A 26,575-nucleotide genomic window follows, 5' to 3' on the forward strand; every position below is an offset into this window, starting at 1 on the left:
TGCAGATTACCTCAAAGCCCTGTCTCTGTATTCTTGTTTCCTACAGACTGGTGAGTGGAGATTTATGCTTGGCATACAAGGCATCCTTGGATCCTACTCTGATGGACTTTTTGCAGAATAGCATCAGAACTACTAGAGCCAAGAGTTTAAACTTTGCTTGTGACTTAAATAGGACATGTTGGAGGGGGAGACAAGTGCATATCTCAAGAGAATCCCCATCCTCTGGAATAGGCTTCCCATCCAGGTGAAACAAAGCCTTTCCCTAACCCTATTCAAGTGCAGCCAGGACCAGTGGATAACAAATCGGAAATACGCCCCTGGTCTGACACATATGGCTCTGGTGGACAGTAGCAGCTGTTAAATCATGCCCCAAGTAACACACATACCTTAAATTAACTTCTAAGGCACAGTAACTTGAGGTAGATTTGGGTTGCATGGCTAGGCTTATAAAGGCCATAATGGTTGTTAGCCTATATATAAACCTATGAACCTATGACTTCAGGCAGTTGCTTGAAGTCTTTTGGCACCTGTCCTCATGACTGCACACTCTTTGGGAATATGTACTTATGCCGGTTCTAAGCTTATCTTCCTGCCAAACTGTCTGTGGTAGTCCCGTCATCCTGTACCAGTAATCAGTTATCCAATACCTGGTGCATGCATGCACACACACACCTGTCTCATATGATTGACCCCACACTTTGCGCATGCATGTGCCATCTGGAGCTTGGGAAAGGACAAGCTTCTTCTCTTCCTCGGTTTGTTCTAGGAGGAGTCACAGGATCTGTGATGTGTCTGAAGTAGATGATGGATGTCCTTCAAGGATGCATCTGCAGTCCTAACATATGGGTTGTCCTGCCTCATGCAGCCCTTCGGTCGGCCGGATTCCAAAGTCTGGGTCTGGCCTCGGCTGATGTCGCACTTCACCCGACGTCATAGCTGCTGTGTATTGGGTATAAAGGCATCAGCCGATGCCATTTTCCTCAGTCTTTCTTGCCTCGTGGTGCCCGAAGCAGAAGCTGTTCGCAAGTGCCGGTCGGTCAGATCCAGAGATTTCTACTACCAAAGACTTCTAAAAAGCTAAGTACCCCGTTGGGGACACTTTCTTGCCTCAGCCGATGTCAGAAAAAGTAAATAATTGTTTAACTTGTGGGAAACAAATACCTCATAAGGATTTCCACTCATACTGCCTTCCTTGCTTAGGCCCAGACCACGACGTATCAGCTTGTCTAGCCTGTGCTTCCTTCAACCGACGGACGCTTAGACGTCGGTCGGAGTTTGCAGAGGAGTTTTTTGGTCCCGCTTTTGCATACAAAATGCCGTCGGAGACTCCGACTTCACAATTAGCTAAAAAGCGTAAGGAAAAGGACCGACACTCGCGGTCCGAGGTTTCGGCTGAAACCGCGGTTAAGCCAACCACGAGTGTCTCGGTTTCGGCTGAAACAGAGTCCTCGGTTCTTCCTTCGGCCGAAAGCATGCCTCCGATAGCCGAGGCCTCACAGAGCATGGCTGAATCTGCTTCCGAAATTACTCCTGCTGTAGCAGGCACCCAGGACTTATCAGATACTATTCCTTTAGACATATCTACCCCTGCACGTGGAGCTGCTAGGCCCCCTGCATCTATGTCTATCAAGGCTTTTTCCAGGGCTAAAGCAGCTAAATCTTCTAAGGCCTTGCCTGCTAAAACCCCCTCACACAGGCCTACCTCTAGTTCCCAAATGCTCAGCCTGGCTGAGGATCTCATTTCTTTGATCAGGGGATCCCAGCCTCATCCAGACAGGGCCTCTCAACCCCCTCCAGAGAAGAGGCCTAGAACTGAACCCCCGGATCCTGTTTCTACAGACTATTCCTCGGATGACTCAGATAACTCAGACCCTCCGGAAGGCCCATATTCTCCTTATGAAGATTCTGATGCAGAAGACTCAATTCCTTCTGCCTCCCCTCCTGAAGAATTTTCTTTTGGGGAAACCTTACATGCTATGAGAGAACATTTTCAATGGCAAGGCCAGGATTTTTCAGATTCAAGGAAAAGGCTAAGGACCTTTTTACATTTACCACAACATAGGCCTTTAGCCATTCCTCCAGTACTAACAGTTGTTGATGATGCATATAATGATGCCTGTACTGCCCCTGATTCTCTCCCCCCGGCCCCTGCCAAACCCGACAGATATTACAGGGTCCCGGACACTCACTTCCATTTGTATAAGGCTCCTATTGCAGATCCTGAAACCATTTCACAGGGCCCCAAAGCTGTAGCAGCTGCCTCTGCCAAAAACCCCCTCCCCTCTGAAAGAGAATCTAGAGCATTAGAGAGATGGGGTAAGAAAGTTTATACTTCTGCTACTCTTTCGGCCAGGGCTTTAAACTGTCAATTTCACATGATTCAGTACCAGGAATTTTTGTTAGACCAGCTAAATAAAAAACTGTCTTCTCCTGAACCTATAGACCGTAAGTCCCTTCAGGATTTGGTACATAACACTCAGCAGGTCAGTAACCATTCCTTAAAATGTGGCTATGATGCACTGGAGGCTTCCTTTAGATCAGCTATGACTGGAACAGTGATTAGAAGACATGCCTGGTTAAAAGAGCAATCCTTACCAGACCATGTTAAGTCAAAGCTCCTAGATGCTCCTATGGAGAAACAAAGTTTGTTTGGCTCCCCAGCACAGCAGGTGCTAAAGAAGGTGGAAGAAAAAGCAAAATCTGTCCAAACAGTTAAGGATTTCTTACAGGTCCAACCTCTGAGGTTTAGTAGAAATTGGCCTTCGAAGAATTGGTCCTTTCCAGACACCTCCAGAGCACAGAGAGGCAGAAATAGGCGCCCAAGAGGCAGAGGTCAATCCAGGGATGCCTACAGGGGACGTCAGTGACAGCCTAACAACCAGAGAAGTACTGCCACAGATCAGCCACTTCCACAGGACAGACACAATGACTTGGTTCTGATGCCGCCTACCAGGGAACAACTGGAAGCACCCTTGGGCGGAAAGCTAGCCTTATTTTCCGTAAACTGGCATTACATTACAGGAGACAAATGGATTTTACAGACAATAGACAAAGGCTACAGGTTTCACTTCCACACCCTACCAAAAAAGAGAGGAATGCCAAACCTACCACCAAGCCAAAAAACAAACGACAAACCAACCACCTACTAAGGATGAGAGCTATAGAAAAGGTACCGCCTATGGGACAAGGATTTTACTCCAGACTTTTCCTTGTACCAAGAAAAGAAAATCAATGGAGGCCTATTCTCGACCTGTCCGCTCTGAACACATATCTCATTGTTCCAAAATTCAAAATGCTGACCCTACAGCAACTTCTTCCCATGCTGGGCAAGGAGTCTTGGCTGGTGACTCTAGATCTCAAGGAGGCATACCTGCACGTCCCTGTACGACCAGATTGCAGAAGACACCTCAGATTTCTTGCAGGATCAGAGCATTATCAATTCTCAGCATTGCCCTTTGGCTTATCTACTGCCCAGAGTATTCACGAAATGCCTGGCATCAGTAATTGCTCATTGCAGGCTTCAGGGAATTCAGATTTACCCATACCTGGACGACTGCCTAATACAAGCGGACAACAAGACCAAATTAACAAAAGATTTGGAAAAGGTTATACAACTGCTGCAAGCCTTGGGATACACAGTCAACATGAAAAAGTCAAGGCTGGTGCCATCCCAAAGGATAACATTCTTGGGTGCAGAACTGGACACATCAAATCAGATGGCATTTCTCACAGAAGAAAAACAAAAGCAACTACCACTCTATTTCATGGCATTAACAACACAGACCCAGCTTACCGCAAGGAAAGTCCTGCAAGCCCTGGGTTACATGGCATCCTGCATAATATTGATTCCGCATGCCAGGCTGCATATGAGAAAGCTGCAATGGTACCTAAGGAATGTATGGTCTCAACACAAGCACAGTCTAGAAGCCCAGATTCCAATAATTCCATGCTTGAAGCAAGAATTCCTGTGGTGGGCTCAGGCCTGTCAGTTAAACAGAGGATTGCCTTTCCACAAACCTCATCCAAGCCAGACCATCACCATGGACGCCTCAGACCTAGGCTGGGGGGCGCACATGGTGGACAAGTGTATACAAGGCCTATGGGCACAAGACCAGCTGAATCTACACATAAATCAAAAGGAGATGCTGGCAGTGAAACATGCAATCCAGACATTCAGACCATTTCTTCAACAAGGTCACTTGCTGATAAGGACGGACAACACCACAGTCATGTGGTACATCAACAAACAGGGAGGTACACACTCATATCCTCTATGCCGGATGGCAATGGACCTGTGGAACGTGGCCCTGAACCTCAACATTCAACTCCAGGCCAAATTTGTGCCAGGAAAAGAAAATTCACTAGCAGACACCTTAAGCAGAACTACCACGGATGCTCACGAATGGATTCTGCATCCAGATATCTTCAAAACCATTAAAAAGAAATGGGGACTACCAGAAATAGACCTGTTCGCATTCCCACACAACCACCAATTGAAGAAATTCTGCACAAGAACATACCACCCACTTGCTTGGAAGGTGGACTCCCTATCCTTCAGTTGGGAAAACCTGACAGCATATGCATTCCCACCTCTTCCTTTGATGTACAAAGTCCTACTGAAGATCAAAGAAGATCACCCAAGGATAATCCTGATAGCTCCAGACTGGCCGAGGCAACATTGGTACCCGCTACTGAGGAGCATGTCACGGACACACGCATGGCCTCAACCTCTGTGTCCTTTACTTCTAACACAGAACAACTTCAAGATCCTACATCCAAACTTGAAAACACTACAGCTAGCTGCTTGGAATATTACATAAAACAAAATAACCCAGATTTATCTCAGAGGGTTAAAGACATTATCCTGGAGGCTCGCAGACCCTCCACAAGGAAAACTTATTCAGCCAAATGGAAAAGATACCTCATTTGGAGTGCAGCAAAAGGAGAAAATGTATCATTAGTAAACATAGCTAACATCCTGGAATACTTAGCAGAACTTTTCCGTAATGGCCTGTCTTACTCCTCCATTAAAATTCATGCATCAGCAATTTCAGCAGAATACAACATGGATCCTCCAGTCTTCTCTCATCCTCTACTCAGGCAGTTTCTGAGAGGAATTAAAAATGTAAAGCCTCCAAGGAAACTACCTTTGCCTACATGGGATCTTAACTTTGTGCTGGAAAAGTTAACACTTCCCCCTTTTGAACCAGCAGCAACAGCAGAATTACAGTTCTTATCTTGGAAAACTGCTTTCCTGCTTGCAATCACTTCAGCAAGAAGGGTTTCTGAGTTGCAGGCATTAATGGCAGTACAGCCCTTCCTTATCTTCCATCAGGACAGAGTGTCTTTGAGAACTAACCCGACTTTTATGCCAAAAGTGGTCTCCAGAGTATCATTGAACCAAGCAATTCACTTACCAACATTCTTCCCCAACCCACAGAACAGGGGGGAAAGACTACTACATACTTTGGATGTGCACAGGATGTGGACAGAACTAAGACCAACAGAAAAACTGACCAGCTTCTGGTAGCATATGCAACAGGAATGCAAGGAAAAGCAATTTCAAAACAGACAATCTCAAAATGGATAGGAAATTGCATTAGATTTTGCTACTCTTTTCATGGAAAGACAACTCCAGAAAATATCAGGCCTCACTCCACAAGGGCTACAGCCACCACTACAGCTTTCCTACGAGGAGTGGCTACCAAAGACATTTTAGAAGCTGCTACTTGGAGCTCCGTGCATACATTTGCCAAGCATTATAATCTTCCTTTATACTCCAGATCCCGAGCAGGTTTTGCAACTGCTGTTTTGCAAGGGATCTTAACTACACCATCTTTATCTTAGTACCTCCTCCCCCAGTTTGGCTATGGTATTCTACCCATATGTTAGGACTGCAGATGCATCCTTGAAGGACATAGTGCAGTTTTGTACCTACCATAAATGTAGATGTCCGAGAGGTATGCATCTGCAGTCAGGATTACCCGCCCTCCTTCCCCTCTGTGGTACTCCGAGGGTATTTACCCATCTTGTAGCTAGCTGGGGGAATCTATTATGGTGTATTTGTTTGTATATACATTTTTATATTGTTTGCTCTCTACTGTTTGGAATCCTTTGCATTTATCCAAATTTAGCCTTCCTAGAGGGCACCTGGCATCTGGGGCAAGAAACACTGAGGAAAATGGCGTCGGCTGATGCCTTTATACCCAATACACAGCAGCTATGACGTCGGGTGAAGTGCGACATCAGCCGAGGCCAGACCCAGACTTTGGAATCCGGCCGACCGAAGGGCTGCCTGAGGCAGGACAACCCATATGTTAGGACTGCAGATGCATACCTCTCGGACATCTACATTTATGGCAGGTACAAAACTGTACTTTATTCTCTTCCTCGGTTTGTTCTAGGAGGAGTCACAGGATCTGTGATGTGTCTGAAGTAGATAATGGTTATTCTCTTCCTCGGTTTGTTCTAGGAGGAGTCACAGGATCTGTGATGTGTCTGAAGTAGATAATGGTTATTCACTTCCTCGGTTTGTTCTAGGAGGAGTCGCAGGATCTGTGATGTGTCTGAAGTAGATAATGGTTATTCTCTTCCTCGGTTTGTTCTAGGAGGAGTCACAGGATCTGTGATGTGTCTGAAGTAGATAATGGTTATTCTCCTCCTCGGTTTGTTCTAGGAGGAGTCACAGGATCTGTGATGTGTCTGAAGTAGATAATGGTTATTCTCTTCCTCGGTTTGTTCTAGGAGGAGTCACAGGATCTGTGATGTGTCTGAAGTAGATAATGGTTATTCTCTTCCTCGGTTTGTTCTAGGAGGAGTCACAGGATCTGTGATGTGTCTGAAGTAGGTAATGGTAATGAACCAACCAAATGACACTTACTTTGGGAAAGCCTAAGATATGAAGTCAAACATGGAGGGGTCTGCTTTCATCTACTCTTTCCCAGAAACATCTGACCGACTGAGTCAGGATGAGGAGGAGCAATGGGTCATCTTCGTGGAGCCTGTCATCAAGGCATGCCATATGTGCAGCTTGGAGGCACCTGGAAACTGCTCTTTACATTGTCATAAAGGCAGATACCCTCTACAATCCCCTGGCTAAGAGTTGTGAGATCTGAAATGGGTTTTCTGTGATTTCTTCAGTCCTGCATGGATTCTTCTTGACTACTTGACAGCTGAAGTGTTGGCGTGGGTGGGATTAATTAGCTAATCTAACATTCTTTGAATTTGTTTTTTTTTGTAGTAGTCATCATTGGTAATTCTGAATTAAATGATGTAACCAGAAAAGCTTATAGATAAGTACTTTTGATACAATTTACAGAGCCTTTGTGTGATGGAAGCCAGCAGCATCTCCTACTGCAAGCATTGTGCCATTGTACCCTCCTTTGGGACTTAAACTTTGGGGGTGTTTTTGGAACGTAAAAAGCTTATGGCAGTAGCTCAAGGAGGATGTGCCCCAAGCACTAAAAGAGAATCTGTGACGGGTGACCTTAAATAAATAGCATTGCCTAGAAAATGAAGAGTACTTAAAACAGGAGAAAAAGTCAAAGGGAAAGGTGAGCTGATGATGTAAGGATTTGGTAACTGTGTTAGATCTGGTGAGGTGCTCAGTTTGCCTCCATTTTCAGTATTTGTGTCTGTTCATGTCCTAGTACCTTCAGGAGCAAACAGCAGAATTTGTTTACTTGCTTACTTGTAAGGTTTCTGCCAGTGTATGGAACACCTCCAGGCTCTACAGCTGTTTCCAAGCACCCACAAGGGATGTCTGTCATTCGACTGTTGTGGTTGTGCCATCGCAGGATACAAGGCCTACCTTTGCTTATCCTGGTGTTTGTGATGCAAGAACCATTGGCTTTCAGAAGTGCCTTCCACAGCAGGAGGAGAAGGGAGTCCTGTCCCGAGACACTGTCCGTTCTGAGTTAAAAAGGCGGTTTGATTATCATCCTCTGGTCCCTTTCAAGAGGAATTCTCCTTTAGCAAGCCTGTCAGTCTAAAAAGGAAGTGTTTTACGTGGGCTTAGAGTAGGCTTGCAGATTCCATAAGACATATTTAGACTTTCCAGACATTGAAGAGCCTAGACCTGCTAGTATTTTAGTTTTCCAGGCCTTCAAGAATGCAATCAGAGCAGCAGCCCTGGAGTCTTTTTCACAACAGCTAGCGCACCAAAACCCCAGCATGTTTTACAACGCCAGATATGTGCAAGTACCCCAGTAAGAATCCTGTAGTCGACCAAGAGGGTTTTCTTCCTAGATACAGCTAAGAAATTGAAACTGGCCTTGAACAGTTATGTTAAGAAGCTTTATATTGCATTTTGCCACAAGTTTTAGGACTCTGTAACCCATGTGATACAGTTTCAAGTTCATATAATCAAATAAATGTAGGGTATGGCAAAGGAAAGTTCTGATGAGGCTGCAAACCAAACTGACCCAGATGATACTCAGTATGAGAAAACATGCTGACAAGCTTGGTTGTGATGCCACATGTGCATCCTACACAGTATGGTAAGTATTGTACATCTTTGCTTGGCTAAGGATTCAGCCACTGGATGATAAGGACTGCTGCTGGACACCCCATTAGGGATGTAACTGTTATCTGAGCCCCTTCCTAGGGAATATTTAAAAAATAAAATGGAGAAAAAAAGTGAAGGGTTCTGTAAAACATTTTCATCCTTGCATACCCTAATACAATAAGAACAACCCCACCAACAGTGTACAATACATAGAAAGTAGCCAAAGGCAGACTGGTTTAATTAGAGAAAGGCCTTCAAAAAAAAAGATAGACTCCGAGAACAGGCAGAGGTAGGCAACAAGGCAGGTTGAGGAAAGGAAGGTCTTTGCTTGCACGGAGGACTGCACTGACTATACATAGTCCATACGTAGTTACTAGGCTTGCATTCCAGGGGACAATTGAGGAACCCAGGCCAAGTACTCAGCTTCCCCTTCTCACTGTCTGCTTAAGTGAGTTGCTCAAGGCTCACATTGGGGAAATAAGGACTGAGGGGGTCTTCACACCCTTAATCCTCTGTAACATCTGCCAGACAAGAATCCTGTCCATATTTTGGAATGGAGGATCTCCTATTCCGAAGAGAATTGGCATCTCATAACAGTCAGCAAGTAGGACAGTGAGAATGTGTTCTCAGGCTATGAAACAGAATTCAGAGCCTTTCCTGCCTGCCCTTCCAGCCTTCCTGGGTAGGAAGAGCATGCAAATGCTTATCCTTAGAGTTAGTGACATGCTAAGTGAGCAAGAGTTCCAAGAGAGGGGAAGCGATTGTTGTTATGGCTCATTCATGTTTCAGAAAAAGGATGGTCCCCAGAGACCCATTCTGGATTTATCAAGGGTGAACGAGTTCATAAAGAAGATCAAGGTCAGAAAGCTTACTACACAGGCCCTTCTCCCTCTCATTTTGTGTAAGGCTGCATTGGTCACCTTAAGTGTTAGGGGTGCTGTGTTGGTCACCTTAAATCTTAGGGGTGCTGTGTTGGCCACCTTAAGTCGTTAGGAGTGCTTCCTTGCACATCCCTGTCAGCAAGCATCACAAGCAGTTAGACGTTCAAGGCAGCTCAGGAGTATTTTCAGTTTACCTTCTCACCCATTTCTCTCTCTAGCTTGCCACAAGTTGTTTACCAAATGCTTATCCCAAGTGCCTGCTCCTCCCAGATCCCAAGGAACTTCATGTTTCCCACTTTGGGTGACTGGTCGATTCATGCTTTCTTCAGGGTGGTGAGTACAGAAGGCAGTAAATTACATGCTGCACTGTGTAACCAGATGGATGGTCTGTTTGCTATGGTCATTCATCAGGCTAAGGACTGGCTAGCAGATTTCCTATCACAAATGTCTCAAAAGTGCCTGTCCCTGGAGGAGTGGTTACTACCTAGAAGCTGTAGTTTTATTGGCCATTTTGGGTCAATTCTAAATTCCTTGATCCCTCTCTCTCTTAAAACCCTACAACTCTCTTTTTGCGTGGTTTTGTGCACTGAGCAGCATCGGGCAGCGCCTCCTAAACAGGTTTAAACTATTCCAGGCTCCACAAAGTCTGCTCTTCACTTTTTCCCTTAGAACTGTTCAAACTCTCAAAGTAATCACTCTATTCTCTTTCTAAAGCCTTGCACTTGCTCAGCTCTTGTAAGGAAACACAAACTAAAGCACTACACCCTCTTTGACTTCTCATAAGTATTAGGCTCCTGATTGGTCCTTCCTGATCAAGTGAAAAATCAGTTCCCTTCCCTAATCTGATCAGTAAAAAAACAGTTCCCTATACTAATCTGGTATGTCCAAGGATCAGTTTCAAGGTTACTCTCCAGTCCAGCTGGTGAATCTGGGAATTTTGAGGCAATGTTACAATTGCCTTATGTACACAGACAACCCTCTCCTCCTTCCAACAAACTCTAATACATGTGAGAGATGCAGTTACACAGCCAAACTGGAGGCAGAGCTCTCTCAACCCAAGACTGGCACAGTCAGTCAGGAGGAAAAGGTAACCACCCACACCACAAATCCAGTTTCACACAGACCTATTGCATCTGCGTACCCAACACATAAACACACAAAAACATACTCGGAGGCTCTATATAAAAATCTGCCTAAACAGCAAAGACCTCCTAAGCAGATATCCAAGCAACAGCCACCCCTCAACAATACCCACTAATCACATATCTCACAAAATCAGTGTGCTTCACAGTCACAGCCCTTAAGGCCAAACAACACACCAAATACACTTGTTATAGGGGACTCTATTGTCCGGCACACTGACGTCCCGCTCACCAGACTGAACAAGGAGAAGGTCACTGTAAGCTGCCTGTCTGGTGCCAGGATCTGCCACATAACACAAGCACTCAGGTCACTCCAAAGCAAGTACAAGTATGACTCCATCATTATCCATGCTGGTGTGAATGACATGAGATGTACCTCCCTGGACTACATGAAAAGAGACATAGAGGAGCTCTCTGACCATGTAGCCCAGGCTGGTATGACCCTGACCTCGAGTAGCATCTTGCCCTCACCAAGAATGATGCCACAGTATAAAGACAAAATGATTAGTTTCAACAATTGGCTAAAGTATTGGTGTCATTCAAAGGGGATCCAGTGTCTGTCAGTCTGGGATGACATGCTCGACAAGCCACGTTGCTTCGCTAGGGACGGCTTGCACCTGTCACCCTTAGGCTTTCGTATACTGGCCAAGGCTCTTGCCACCCCCATAGTGCCTTTTTTAGGCAAGGCTCAAAGGACAAACCCACCTCCATAGACAACCCAAGAATAAAAAACTAAAGGTAATGCTACTCAGTGCCAGAAGTCTAAACCTCAAGATGCACACACTCGAGGCTCTCCTCAGTATGGAGAAAATCGATGTCTGTGCAGTAACAGAAACCTGGTTCAAGGCTCCTGAGAGCACCCCAGCACTACCAGGTTATAACTCATACCATGCGTTTCGGCCCCAAAACTCGGACCGAAGCACAAAAGGAGGGGGAGTATCTATATTCATCAACGATACCTACACCTCCAGGTTAGTGGCACTGCACGAAGCATCGGAAACCATCCATGTGCAACTAACAGCGGGAAAAACTGCCTTTCAGTTTGTAGCCTGCTACAGAATACCCTCCCTATTACAGGAACCCCACTTGGCTTTCCTGAGAACACTGGAGAATATGAAGGTCTCTCCAAACACTATGTTATTGGGTGACTTCAACTACCCAAACATTGACTGGGAAAACTACTCAAGCCCAAATATCCTCGCCCAACGGTTCCTTGAATTTATAAACTCTAATGCAATGGAACAACTGGTCACCACTGCCACAAGAGGGAACAACATATTGGACCTGGTCATCACCAACATGGGGACTCTATGTTCCACACCTGAGGTAAACCCCTCATTGGTAAGATCAGAACATGAACAAATTTCCCTGGACATCCATATCCCGTACCCACCCCCAGCCAAGGAAATCACTGTAAAGAATTTCTCAAAAGCCAACCTTGCACTTCTCAAGACTGAGGTGGAATCCTTCAAAGCCCCTGGGCCAGAGGATAATACAGCCCAATCCGCAGAATCCTTTACAAATGCATTCTATGAGCACCTACAGGAATGCATGGATCATGCTATCCCAAATAAAACCAAGACTCACTTCTCCAAAAACAGGAGACCGGTCTGGTGGACCCCGGCCATAAATAAGCTATACAACAGAAGGCAGAAGCTACTACATAAGAGCAAAATCCCAAAACGGGAAGACATCTCTGATCAGTTTTAGCAAGAAACTTCGATCCCTCATAAAATCATCAAAGGCCAGTTTCGAAAGAAAAACTGCCCTAGACACTAAAGATAATCACAAGGCCTTCTTTAGTTATGTCAGGAACATGGGCGGAAACTCCCAGATATGCTCTGAATTGTTGCATAACGGTACAAAATATACTGAACCTACAGACATAGCCAACATCCTGGCAGACAGATTCAGCAAACCCCCCCCTTCCTCCCCAAAGGAGCAAACGCCTATCCCAACTGAATGTAACCTCCGTGACATCACAGATGCACAGGTGAAAGCTGCCCTCTCCAAAGCAAAAAACACAGCATCTATGGGACCGGACGGTGTCCCAGGCTGTGTCTTACATGAGCTCCAAGAAGAACTGAACCCTCACATTGTCACTGTTCAAACTTAGCCTTACTACAGGATATGTACTCAAAGAATGGCATACAGCTACAGTGGTCCCACTCCACAAAGGTGGTGCCACAACGGACCCCGGAAACTATCGCCCCATAAGCCTGACTAGTCTGGTCTGTAAAGCTATGGAGTGTATTATCATGGAACTCATAAACAAAGACATTGTGAGCCTCCAGGCACTGGACCCTACCCAATTCGGCTTTGTTAAGGGCAGATTTTGCCTCTTAAACCTAGCTGATTTCTTTGAAACAGTTACCAAAGCCATAGATGAGGGCAAGGTAGTCCACACAGCCTACCTGGACCTCGCAAAAGCCTTTGACACAATACCCCACTCGGGCATCATAAATAAGCTTACCAGCTTAAATATCAACCCCTATATCACAAGATGGGTTGAAAACTGGCTCAGAGATAGAACCAACATGGTCAGAATCGCAGGTGCCATGTCCGAATCCAAACCAGTTGCAAGTGGAGTCCCACAGGGCTCAGTTCTGGGACCTCTCTTGTTCAGTATATATTTCTCTGAGGTTCAGGCTAACACAGGGGGATTATGGCTAACAAAGTTCGCAGATGACTGCAAACTGGGGGCCATAATCGAATCTCCAGCTGACACAAGCATCCTCCAAAAGGGTCTCACAGAGAAGGATGATTGGTGCCAGAGCCACGGCCTCAAGCAAAATGCTAAAAAGTGCATAGTCATCCCCTCTGGGGAAAACAAGGTGCCCACAAATTACCACATAGGTGGTAATCCATTAAGTACGGAAGACGTAATTAGAGATTTGGGGACCAACGTAAATAGTAATCTCTCCTTTGATAATCACGTTGCCAATGTGGTTAGAAAGACCTTCTATATAGCCCACCTTATCACAAAAGGGTTCGCATCTAGATCGAGAGGTCATTGTGCCCCTCTACTCGTCACTCATCAGGCCCATAATTGAATACAATGCCCCTTTTGGGATGTACCTTACCTGACACCTGCAGCAACTGGAGAGACCCCAAAAGTACCTCACCAAGAGGATCATGGGCTACAAACAGATGTCCTATGCAGCTCGACTAAAGAAACTCCAGCTCTACTCAGTTGCTTACCGCCTACTCAGAGTCGCTCTATGCCTGACGTACAAAGCCATGTCGAACCCAGAATTAATGGACATGCTCCACCTCAAAAAATCCAAGTCCCTTAGAGCTACATGCTCCAGGGACATAAACCTCAGCACAGAAATAAATAGGACATGCTGGAGGGAAAGATTCATTTCCCAGAGGCTCCCCTCACTCTGGAATAGAATCCCAATTCATGTTAGATATAGCCCCTCGCTGACCCTCTTCAAGCGAAATCTGGACGCGTGGATTGGAAATCGCAAATTCACCCCTGGGATCTCTTCTGTGTCCCTGCTAGACAGAGGCATAGTAAACTAATCTTAAAATGGTACCTTCTGTGACCTACTTTACAGAGGCACAGTAGGCTAATCTAATAGGGAGGAGGAAGCCAAATACACTCGGGCTAGGCTTATAAATGCCCTAGGGTAGATAGCCTAGTATCTACCTATGAACCTATGAATTGATATTGCAAGTCTGTACTTTGAAAAATAAATTGCTTGTCAAGCTTCAAAACAAAAATTTCCTGTGACATAATAAAGCAATCTCTTCAAGGAAGCAGGGAGCATGTAACCAGAAACAGGAAGAATGCATTCCCCTGTCCCTGCACCACACCAACATGGGTGGTTGCTGCTTTCTCTTACCTAATATATACTGCTACATTGCTATACCTCAGAGGAGCTGACATCATACCTGTCAACCTCTTAGCGCAAGAAATCTGGACAAAGCCTGACATAATGGGAGACAGAGGTCCAGAAATAGGGTCATGTTTTAAATATTCTTCATATAAATTTAAACAGTTGCTAGAATAACAGGATTTGTGTTAGCGTGCATTTTCTGAAGGTTATGAAGTCTGAAATTCAAATGCATGTCATTATTTCGTGACCATAATCCTTAGCTCATCCCAGTGATTTGTCAAAAAACACACAATTTTTGAGGAACAAACCAAAAATATGAGGCAAAAATCTGGACATTCTGTTAAAATGTGTACAGTTGAGAGGTGTGGCTGAGATTCTCTGACATATTGTAACCTCAGATGTTGGATGTATTGTACTCCTCACACTCCTTAGATGTTGGGGCCAGATGCTTCTACACACCCCAACTATAAATATATATATATATATATATATATATATATATATATATATATATATATATATATATATATATATATAATATATATATATATATATATGTGTGTGTGTGTGTGTATACATATATATATATATATATATATATATATATATATATATATATATGTATATATATATATAATACACACTAACTGCTGTACCTCAGAGTAGGCGAAATTCTCTAAGGTACTGTAACATTAGGCATGGTATATATTCCCCCCAGACCCCCAGATATTGGGGGTTGCTCCCTCCACATCCCCTACTATAATTTTTGTGCTAACAACTATAGTGCTGTACTTCAGGGAATGTGGAATTCTCAAGGTACTGTAACATCAGGCGTGTTGTATATTCCACCCAGATCCACCCTATTTTAAAGGCTTCTCACTCCATACCCCTATTAACTATGTGCACTAACTGCTATATTACTGTAACTCAGAGGAGGTGGAATTCTGAGGTTCTTTATCCTCATATTTGTTATATGTTTTACCCCCCACTGCATTCTACCTCGATGTTAGCAGCTGCTCTCTCCACAGCCCTACTGCTGTGTTGCTACACCTCAGAATATGTGAAATTCTCTTAGGTGCTATCTGACATGCTGTATATGCCAGCCTGCCTGCACCCTCTCCACAGTGGGGGGGACTGCTCCCTACACACCCCCCTACTTAACCCTATATATACTTTACATAGCTGTACCTCAAAGTATTGGAAATTCTCTGTGGTACTGTAATCTGACACATGGTATACATTCCACCCACACTGCGACCACCCCCTCCAAAATAATGGGGGCTGCTTCCTCCACACTCCTAAATTTATATACTAGGTAGTGTGTTGAGAAACCTCTGAGTAAGCAAAATTCTCTGAGGTACTGTCTCTTGATTTGGTATTTATTGTACTGTCCCTGTACTGCCTCTGATGATGAGGGTTACTCCTGCCACACCCTCCTAACTATATATACATATATATCTGTATATATCCCTAGAGAGAGAGAGAGAGAGAGAGAGAGATACAGATATGATGTTCGTGTTACCCTGCTGCAGTCATCACACTTGGGGTTATCCTGTCGTCAGGCGGTCCCGCAGTCGACCTGAATTCCAAAGTCTTGGTCCAGCGTCGGTTGCTGTCGCTTCTTCCCTGACGTCAGTGCGCCAGGGGTATATAAAAGGCATCCGACGCCATTTTCTCCAGTCTTTCTTGCCGCGCGGTGCCTGAAGCAGAAGCAGTTCGCAAGTGCCGGTCGGCCGACACCTGAGATTTTCAAATCGAATTTCAGTCTGAAGTCTTCAAAGCTAAGTACCCCATTGGGGAACCTTTTCTTGCCTCAGTCCGATGTCAGAAAAAGTTAACAATTGCATTTCTTGTGGGAAGCAAATACCTCATAAGGACTTTCATTCTTATTGTATACCTTGCCTAGGCCCAGACCACGACGTCACTGGTTGTCGGTTTTATGCTAGGTTCAATAAGCGAACTATAAAGCTACGCTTTGATTTCGCACAACACTACTTCGGTAGGAAATTTAATTACACTATGCCGTTGGAGCAACCGACTACTGGCGTGCATAAAAAAACGCAAAGATAAAGACAGGCAGCCTAGATCCAAGCCAGACTCCAAGGCCTCAGCTGAGTTGGTCGCCGGTTCCCCGGTTTTCAGTGAGGAGCCTACTCAGCCCCTGGCGACCGCAGAATTGGAAACCCAGACCGCTTCGGATTCTCAAGCAGAGAGTTCTAGGCTGATGCAGCCATTTTCTTTAGGCCCTACCGACGGCATTGCAGAAGGAGAAGCCGGTGCTGTGGAAACGCCTTCGGTTTCAGAAGGTGTCTTCAGACCAACTACTCTCACCATAAAATCTTATGCTAAGCTCAAGACTTCTCTAAAACCAAAAAAGACTGCACTTCAGTCTCCAGTTCAAGGCCCCATGCCTAAGAAACAGATGCTTAAAATGGCTGAAGATTTGATTTCTTTAATCAGGGGTTTCCAACCCCCCCCCCCGACAAAAGGCCTAGACAAGAGGAGGATTATGCCTCCTCTGATCAAGTGTCTATTTCCTCAGGCTCCTCTGAGGAACAGGATTACTCCTTTCCCCCTTATGAAGATTCTGATGCTGAAAATTCCATTCCCTCAGCTTCTCCCCCTGAAAGACTATTCCTTTGGGGAAACCTTACACACCATGAGGGAACATTTCCACTGGGAAGGTCAGGACTACTCCGACTCAAAGAAAAGGCTCCGAGAGTTTCTTTTACTCCCCCAGCACAAACCACTTGCTATCCCTCCAGTTTTAGACATTGTGGATGATGTTTACTTAGAATCTAGTGTAAATCTAGATTCTCTGCCTCCTGCTCCAGCCAGACCAGATAGATATTATAGAGTGCCTGACTCACACAAATTCCTTTACAAAAGCCCTGTTGCTGACCCAGAGACAATCTCCCAGGGTCCCAAAGGGGCTAAGGCTTCTATGGCTAAAAATCCTGCACCCTCTGAAAGGGACTCCAGAGCACTAGATAGGTGGGGGAAGAAGGTTTACACCTCAGCTACTCTAGCTATGAGAGCACTAAATTGTCAATTTCACATGCTTAAATGCCAACAATTCCTAATGTCTCAAATAAAACAAAAGATGAGCATGCACCCTCAACAGTCTGAATCCAAGGAAATGCAGGATCTGTTGCATGCAGCTGAACAGGTGGGCAAACATACTTTACAATGTGGATTTGATTCCTTGGAAGCTTCCTGTAGAGCAGCTGTTACTGGGTCTGTTATACGTAGGCATGCTTGGTTAATGGAACAAACTCTGCCTGATCATGTTAAAGCAAACTTACTAGATGCACCCTTATAGCAGGATGTCTTATTTGGGGTTAAAGCAGAAGAGGTTTTAAAGAAAATGGAGGATAAGGCAAAATCTATGCAGATGGTCAAAGATTTCTTACAGGTACAACCCCCACGCTTCAGCAGAAATTGGCCAACAAAAAATTGGTCCTTTCCAGCTTCTGACAGACCACAGAGGGGTAAATACAGGCGCCCAAGGGGCAGAGGACAAGCACAAATCCCTTACAAACCTCGCCAATGGGGCACTGCAACACAGAAGGGAGGAGAAGACAGGTCCCAAACTACTGGAAGGCAAACACAATGACTTAAACCTCAAACTGCCGAGCAAAACTCTCTTGGCAGCTCCCTTGGGAGGAAAATTAGCATTTTTTACAGACAACTGGAGCATCGTCACAAAGGACAAATGGGTCCTAGACATTATCTCACAAGGATACAGATTCCATTTCCACACCTTGCCAAGGATAAAAGGAATGCCAAACCTGCCACAAAATCAATGGGCAGAGGCACAAAAACAAATTATGGCTCTCATGGACATGAGAGCCATTCAACTGGTTACCTACACAGGAGCAAGGCCAAGGATTTTACTCAAGGCTCTTTCTAGTCCCCAGAAAGGACAACGCTTGGAGACCCATTCTGGACCAAACACCTTTTTGCAAGTACCCAAATTCAAGATGCTTACACTACAGCAGCTTCTTCCCATGTTGGGCAAGAAAGCTTGGCTAGTAACGTTGGACCTCAAGGAGGCATACCTGCATGTCCCTATCAGACAAAATTGCAGAAGATACCTCCGTTTCATTGCAGGTTCAACCCATTACCAATTCTCTGCACTGCCCTTTGGCTTATCTACTGCACTCAGGGTCTTCACAAAATGCCTGACACCAGTAATTGCATACTGCAGACAAAGAGGAATTCAAATATACCCATACCTGGACGACTGCCTCATCCAAGCAGAAAGCAAGGACATTCTCTTACAACATCTGGCTTTTGTAAAACACCTTCTAAGTTGCTTAGGGTACACTAAACGAAAAGAAATCAAAACTAGTGCCCTCACAAAATATGACATTCCTGGGTGCCAGCTTGAATACAATGGCCCCAGATGACTTATCTGATGCCAGACAAACGACTACAACTAACTCAATACTGCAAAACAATGGCAACAAAGACCCAACTCCCTGCAAGAAAAATTCTGCAGGCCTTGAGCTTCATGGCATCTTGCATACTACTAATACCATTTGCAAAACTGCATATGAGGAAATTACAATGGTACCTAAAAAGCGTATGGACTCAACACAGCCACAGCTTGGAAACAATGATACCTCTCATTCCCTGCCTTCAGCAAGAGTTTCTATGGTGGTCACAGGCATGTCACCTCACCAAGGGTCAGCCTTTCACCTTACCCCCAGCCAGGCAAACTATGACAACAGATGCATCGGACTATGCCTGGAGGGCACACATGGCAGGACGGTGCGTTCAAGGCATATGGACTGCAGATCAAAGGAATCTGCACATCAATCAAAAAGAAATGCTAGCTGTACAGAATGCCTTGACAGCCTTCAAGGACCTCTTACATCCAGGACAGCATATAATAAGGACAAGCAACACCACAGTTGTGGTACATAAACAAACAAGGGGGTACACACTCCTATCCTCTATGCAGGCAAGCAATAACCTTTTGGAACACAGCACTGGCTTACCAAGTTCAATTACAAGCTCAATTCCTGCCAGGAAAAAGGAACACATTGGCAGACGACCTAAGCAGAAACATCACGGATCCCCACGAGTGGAAACTGGATCCACAAGTATTTGCAATGATAACTCAAAAAATGGGGGTGCCCAGACATAGACCTGTTTGCCAACCCCCAAAACTATCAGCTATCAAAATTTTGCACAAGGACATTTCACCATCAAGCTTGGAAAGTGGACGCACTCTCATTCAGTTGGAAAATGCTGACAGTATATGCCTTTCCTCCATTGCCCCTTCTCACAAAGGTGCTGCTGAAAGTCGGGATGGAGAGACCCTGAATGATACTCATTGCCCCAGACTGGCCACGCCAGCACTGGTACCCACTATTAAGGAACATGGCCCAGGGCCCACCATGGATTTTACCACAAATTCCTCATCTGCTCACACAGCAAGGCAGTCAGATGCTACACAGCCAGCTCAAAACCTTAAATTTGGCTGCATGGCACATCACCTAAGCAACCAGCCAGCTCCTCTTTCACAAGCTGTTATGGATGTTATTCTGGAGGCCAGGAGGCCCAGCACCAGAAAAGCCTACTCAGACAAATGGAAATGATTTTGCGCCTGGAACCAAGCTAAAGGCCAAAATACCCTTCAGCCGGACATACCTCAGATTCTACAATATTTAACTGAGATGTTACACAAAGGACTTTCTTTTTCATCTATTAAAATCCACGCCTCAGCTATTTCAGCTCACTACAACACGGATCCTCCCTTATTTTCACATCCACTTGTAAGGAAGTATCTCAGAGGGGCCAAAAACATTAGGCCTCCCAGGAGAGTGCCAACACCAACTTGGGACCTCAATTTTGTTCTGGAAAAACTTACGCTACCACCTTTTGAGCCAGCTTTCTCAGCTGACTTAAAGTTTATATCATGGAAGACTGCCCTGCTGCTAGCAATTACTTCAGCCAGAAGAGTCTCAGAGCTACAGGCACTAATGGCAGTAGAGCCTTTCCTCATTTTTCATCAAGACAGAGTTTCTCTATGAACTAACCCCTCCTTTATGCCAAAGGTGGTATCCAGTGTGACTCTAAATCAAACCATCCATTTACCCACCTTCTTTGCAAATCCGCAGAACAAATGAGAAAGACTCCTGCATTCCTTGGACATTCACAGGCAACTACGTTACTTCTTGGATAAAACTAAGGTTTTCAGAAAATCTGACCAGCTTTTTGTATCTTATGCTACAGCATCACAAGGAAAGGCCATCTCAAAACAGACCATTTCCAAATGGATAGGACATTGCATACGTTTTTGCTACACCCATCATGGAAAACCAATTCCTGCTAGCATAAGGCCCCACGCTACCAGGGCAGCAGCTACATCTACAGCCTTCCTCAGGGGGGTGCTAACCAAGGATATTTCGGAAGCTGCAACTTGGAGTTCAGTGCACACCTTCACCAAACACTATCACTTACCACTTTACTCTAAGACTAGAGCTGGCTTTGCCACTGCAGTTTTGCAGGGCCTTCTAGCCTCCTCTAACCCTGTTTGACTCCACCTCCCATCCTTAGCTTTGGGATTCTACCCAAGTGTGATGACTGCAGCAGGGTAATACGATGAGCATAGTACAGTTTTGTACCTACCATAAATGTAGATGTTCGAGTGTATACCCTGCTGCAGTCCAGGTTACCCTCCCTCCATCCCCTCTGACCTAACTAAAACCTTTCAATACTTTAATATTTGATACAACCTTTGTGGTGTATTTGCTTATAGCTGGAGGGATGTTTTGTTTGTGATAAACTTTTATTATTGATACTACCTACTGACCACCTTTTGGGGGGCACCTGACATCTGGGGCAAGAAAAACTGAAGAAAATGGCGTCGGATGCCTCTTATATACCCCTGGCGCACTGACGTCAGGGAAGAAGCGACAGCAACCGACGCCGGACCAAGACTTTGGAATTCAGGCTGACTGCGGGACCGCCTGACGACAGGATAATCCCAAGTGTGATGACTGCAGCAGGGTATACACTCGAACATCTACATTTATGGTAGGCACAAAACTGTACTTTACATGTGTGAGTTTCATATCAAATGTTGGAAAGTTCGCTTCGTTCAGATGGTTGAGGGTACAGGTGCAAAAGTTGAAAATCATGAGTTGAAATTTAGTCACCTCCGGGAACTCTGAGACAAAGCTGACATTCATGGTTTTGGCCATCACTGCTTACAATTGGGTTGGAGATTGCATTACAGTGGGGTTCAGGAAAATTACTCTATTCCTCACTGTAGTGTGATCTCTGAGTTGGAATATATAATTAGCAGGGGTGTGTGGGGTGCAGGCTCCCACATGGGGGTTGCATGGGTGCTCACCCCCCCCCCCCCGCAAAATGTGTGTAGGACATCTCCAGATGTCAAGGTAAGTGGGGTAATGTCGATAATGTCGACTTCGACATTATCAACATTACTACGTTTGTTGGTGTGAGGAAAACCAAAGAAAATTGCACTAGGTCCACAAAGATTGCTTATAAAACAAACAATAGACCTGGGAAGGCGTACAATAAAGCTCGCAGACAGTCAAATTCTCTTCCTTTAATGTCACAACCAAAGCACAAAAACAAAGCTCTGCATTAACGTCCTGAATTACGTTTTCATTTGTAAAACTTCAGATGTGGGTTTATAACCAAAGTTCACATTCAGTCAGTTAATTTCACAATCTAGCCCTTCTTTCATTGATTCTTGCTATGCATTCGATTCCACGTATGTAAAGTTGGTCCAATAAAAAAGGGAGTTTTGCCTGAAGCCACAGTAAGATAATTACCTTCTTTACTACCCCCCAATGTACTGTTGCTGGATGCAAAGGGTGCTCCTCAAGGCCAGCAACAGTACATTGGGGGGTTATAAAAAAGGTAATTATCTTACTGTAGCTTTAGGCAATGCTCTCTGTTTTATTGGAAGAACCAGCTTTACATACGTGGAATCGAATGCATAGCAAGAGAGCAATGAAAGAAGGGCTAGATTGTGAAATTAATTGACTGAATGTGAACTTTGGTTAGAAGCCCACATCTGATGAAGTTTTACAAATGAAAACATAACTCAGGACGTAAATGCAGAGCTTTGTTTTTGTGCTTTGGTTGTGACATTAAAGGAAGAGAATTTGACTGCGAGCTTTATTGTACGCCTTCCCAGGTCTATTGTATGGTGTGAGAAAGCGATGTATTGCCCATTCATTCGGTTCGAGTAAGTTGTTACTCGAACAAGAGGTTTCCAGAATTTTGATAGTAAACCTGCGTGTACTTGTGTGCACGTGCGTGTGTGTACGTATATAAACTTCTATATTGCTACACACCTCAGAGTAGGTGAAATTCTGTGCACCTCAGAGTAGGTGAAATTCTGTGCGATACTGTAAGCTTGAGCATGATGTATTCTATCAACCTACACCCAGATGTTGGGGGCTGCTTTCACTAAGCCCCCTACTGTGATTTCCTGTACTAGCAACTGTGTTGCTGTACCTCAGGGAAGGTGAAGTTTTCTCAAGTACTGTAACCTCAGACTTGGTATTATATTACATTCTTGTCCCCCAGTGTTGGGGACTGCTGCTTCCGGACCCTTACTAACTGCATTGTTATAACTCAATGTGTAGATAGTCTCTTGAGGTACTTCAGCCATGGATGTGGTACATATTCCACCATAGTTGCTGTTATTCTGAGGATAAAAATTGCAGTCCTTGCCATGACGGCACCCTGCTGGAGAAGTTAATGATGAGTATAAGACGTTCTGCAGATGTCTGCAGGTGTTTAGGAAATGTTACGTTGGAACTGGGTTACTGGAGGAAGATGTAGCTTAGCATTTCCAAAAGAAAATTGGGTGCCAGGTAGAGAAAGAAATGTGTGTAAGAATGGATGGGGAACCTTCTCATTGTACTGCATCTGGACTTTAACAAGACATTTAACAGTGTATCTTACAGGCGATTGTTGGAAACTGTATTTCTGAGGTGGATAAGTTGCTGCCATTTGGGTTGAACACTTTTTGAGGCAGAAGGCAGTGACTGGTGGGTCACTACAGGGTTCTGAGATAAGTCAGTCCTGTTAATTCTGCATTGAGCACCACCTGACAGGGGTAAGGGTGTTTAAGAACAAGGTGAATCTGCTAAACTACTTCACTGAGGCTGTGGATCAGTGTTGGGGATAGAGAGCTGGCCTCCTTTATGACCCGATTAAAAGCGCGCACTGGATAAAGGACTGGGATCTGGGGTTCATTGTGAAAAAGTATAAGGTCATGTACTTTCATCATGTGAACTAAGGGGTGAAGTGTTAGGCGGAATGTTACTGGCAAAAATGCACGCACGTAGTGTAGGTGATGGTCCTCTTCAGACTGACTTGGCCTTTGAAGTACTGATATGATGTGGTTGAAGCTCCCAGAATGCAGTGGTATGTGCAGACTTGAGATTCTGATGTCATTCTGTTAAGCAGGGTGTTAACGTTGCATTCAGTTTGGGCTTAGAAACCCCTGGAAACTCTAGTAAAAGGTGATTCACATTGGTCTGTTTGAAAACGTTGTAAAGCATAACAATTAAAACATAACAAATGAGTTCACTTCTGGAAGCCATAATCCAAGAAGGGGCATAAATCTGGATAGTGTGCAGTGTAAGGACTGCCAAGGTGCTAAGGAAGATGCAGAATATGGAGCATGAGGAAAGGGCTGTGGTGATCAGGGATGTGGGCAGTGCAGAAGGCTGAAGTTATCCAGGTGGTAATGGAAATGGAGACTGTGAAATCGGAGGGAATGCACACGGACTACCAAAGTGGGCATTAGCGGAGTGCATGAAAAGCAGTATGACCTGATGCATGGTATCCGTAGACATCTTGTAGAGTTGAAGATGGACAGGGGAGTAGGCCATGGGTGACCTTTTGTAGTGGTGGATGAAATTTGATTATTATTTTCTGAAAATATTTCTTAGAAGGTAACAGTGATCCCAGAATACCTTGCCTGAGAGGGTAGTGGACTGTAGTTGTACAGTGGGATGTAAACATGAAAGAGAAAGGAAGGCACCATCACAGGCTGAGATGCAGCACTTTATTTTACTTGAGACCAAAGGCCTTTTTTACTCGGTATTGTGGAAATATGTGATGTCCTTACAGCTCCTGACCACTTATTTAAATAGACCTATTCATGTCTTACTTAAATGTACTGCTTTCTACAAGAAAGTCAATTATCATGTTTATTTTGCTATAGGTCTCCATCACTGATGCTCTGTTTACTGTTTCGTATAGGTCTGCATCGTCAATATTACCCTTTAAACCTTTACAAGAAAAGAACAAGAAAAAGGTAAGAATAATTACGAAATATTATGTAAGTTATCATTAAATAAAATGAGATCAAAGGCAGCTTAGATTACTCACATTTTGTTCAGCTGCTGAGCAAGGGCCTGAATTCGTAGCATTACTTGGTAACCTCCCTTAATTTTTTTGTTTGCATTTCTCTTTTGCATAGTCTTCCCAGTTTAATATTCATAGTTGTCCCTGTCAAATGATTGTGATTTACCTTTAAAGTGAGTTTTATTAAAATAATAGCAGTTTGCAAGAGAATACACGGTGCACCTGAGCTTGGGTTATATGATGGCGTAATCTAGGAAGAGGGTTAGTAATTACATGGAGTGCTTGTCTTTTGGTTTTTTGACCAAGTTGTACTTTATTAACAAGACAGAGAAACCTTTGAATCAAGTAGCCTGTATTATAATTAACACGTGTAGTCAATCATTTCATGATCACAGGGCACCAAAGAGCATCAGAGATTAAATTATATGCATGCATTTATTTCAAGTTTCTTGATCATGTGATGTCGCTGAGTACCAAAAAAGCAGCAGTAAGCATAAAACGTTCTTGGTACTGCAGCATGTATGTTGAGGACGGGCATACGGTTCTGAACAATGTAAACATTTGGTATATATTCATTGAATCTTATGAACGACAGTTTAAATTGTTCAGAGTACATTACAATATGTATTGGCAGTAATCGCCTAATGCAGTATTTTGCACACGATTTTAAATTATTGTGTGCTGCAGTTTATATGTACTCTGTTGTAGCCCATTTAAATTCTGCAGTATGAAGTTATTGCTTTAAATGACTGAGTATAATTTTACATATGTTGAAAATATTCAGGTATTTTAAATTATTCAGATTACTAAAATGATTGCGGTGGCCCTACACACATCATACTCGAACTGACAAAGTGCAGTACTGTACTGTGTACAGAAGGGGTATCCAGGACTAGTCTGAGTTATCCCTTGGCATCCTCTGCCAACATTGCCGAGGACATACTTATCATTGCTTGACAAGACACGCACAACGTAGTAATTAAAATTCCATACAAATGTTTTTGCATGGACGATGTACCCTGCACCTCTTAACTAGTAATTCCTCCACACTCAACCTCTAAATGTTGCTAATTTGAAGATTGCACCATCTCAGAGAAAAGGAGGATTTTGCTACAGAATTAGTGTGACCTTGGAGATGGTGTATTTAAGGTTCATGGGTTTGAATTTAGAGGCTCCATATAAGGAAATGCAGAGGACCATTACTCCTCATGCTGAAACGCTGCAAATGCAACTATATGCAGTGCCCTAATGTAGTGGTGTGATGGTTCTGTGCAGTCAGTAAGGGGTGCATCACGCAGTCGGACTTTGATATTATGAAGTAGACCTGGTATGTAAAATGGCTCAGATTACTATATGCACCATTCCCCTGATAGTTTAACTTGCAAATCAGATCTTTGGATAGACAAGAGTTGTCAGTCATCTGCTTCCAAATTACTGGGTGACCTTTCCACACGCAGTAGAAAAAGGTCTTTGTTTATCAAGTGCAACTATTTCAGCAGTGAGTTTAGTTTAATTTGTACACAAAGAAATAGAAGCTCCATGTAACTAACTGCTCCAGAAAACACTTGATTTCTTTGTGCATGTAAATACTTGTAACAATATTTTTTAGCTGTTTGAGTCCTGTTTTGTTGCCTCCACTGCTTACTTTCACCATTCCATTCTAGTGCTCTCCCAGCATACACGCACTTTTCTCAGTGTCTTTCCCAGACACCTTGTAATTCAGTATCTTCTTGATGCAATCTGTCTTTATCTGCACATCTTTGTAATACCTGCTGCATGGTTTCATCAAGGAATACATCTTTAGCAGAGTTGTGGTTAGAAGCCTTT

General features: G+C 44.2%; 1 protein-coding gene across 1 annotated transcript in view; it reads left to right on the forward strand.

Annotated features, from left to right (window-relative positions):
• LOC122807606 (TRAF interacting protein) overlaps positions 1 to 26,575 on the forward strand; it is a 676,961-nt gene that overhangs the window by 528,752 nt on the left and 121,634 nt on the right. The window contains exon 12 of the mRNA XM_044078516.1: positions 24,644 to 24,698. Coding sequence (XP_043934451.1) covers positions 24,644 to 24,698 — 55 coding nt within the window. The remainder of the gene's footprint in view (positions 1 to 24,643; positions 24,699 to 26,575) is intronic.

This window comes from Protopterus annectens, chromosome 7.part1 (genome assembly GCF_019279795.1).
Source record: "Protopterus annectens isolate FY-2018-M chromosome 7.part1, PAN1.0, whole genome shotgun sequence".
In the NCBI taxonomy this organism is placed as follows: domain Eukaryota; kingdom Metazoa; phylum Chordata; order Ceratodontiformes; family Protopteridae; genus Protopterus; species Protopterus annectens.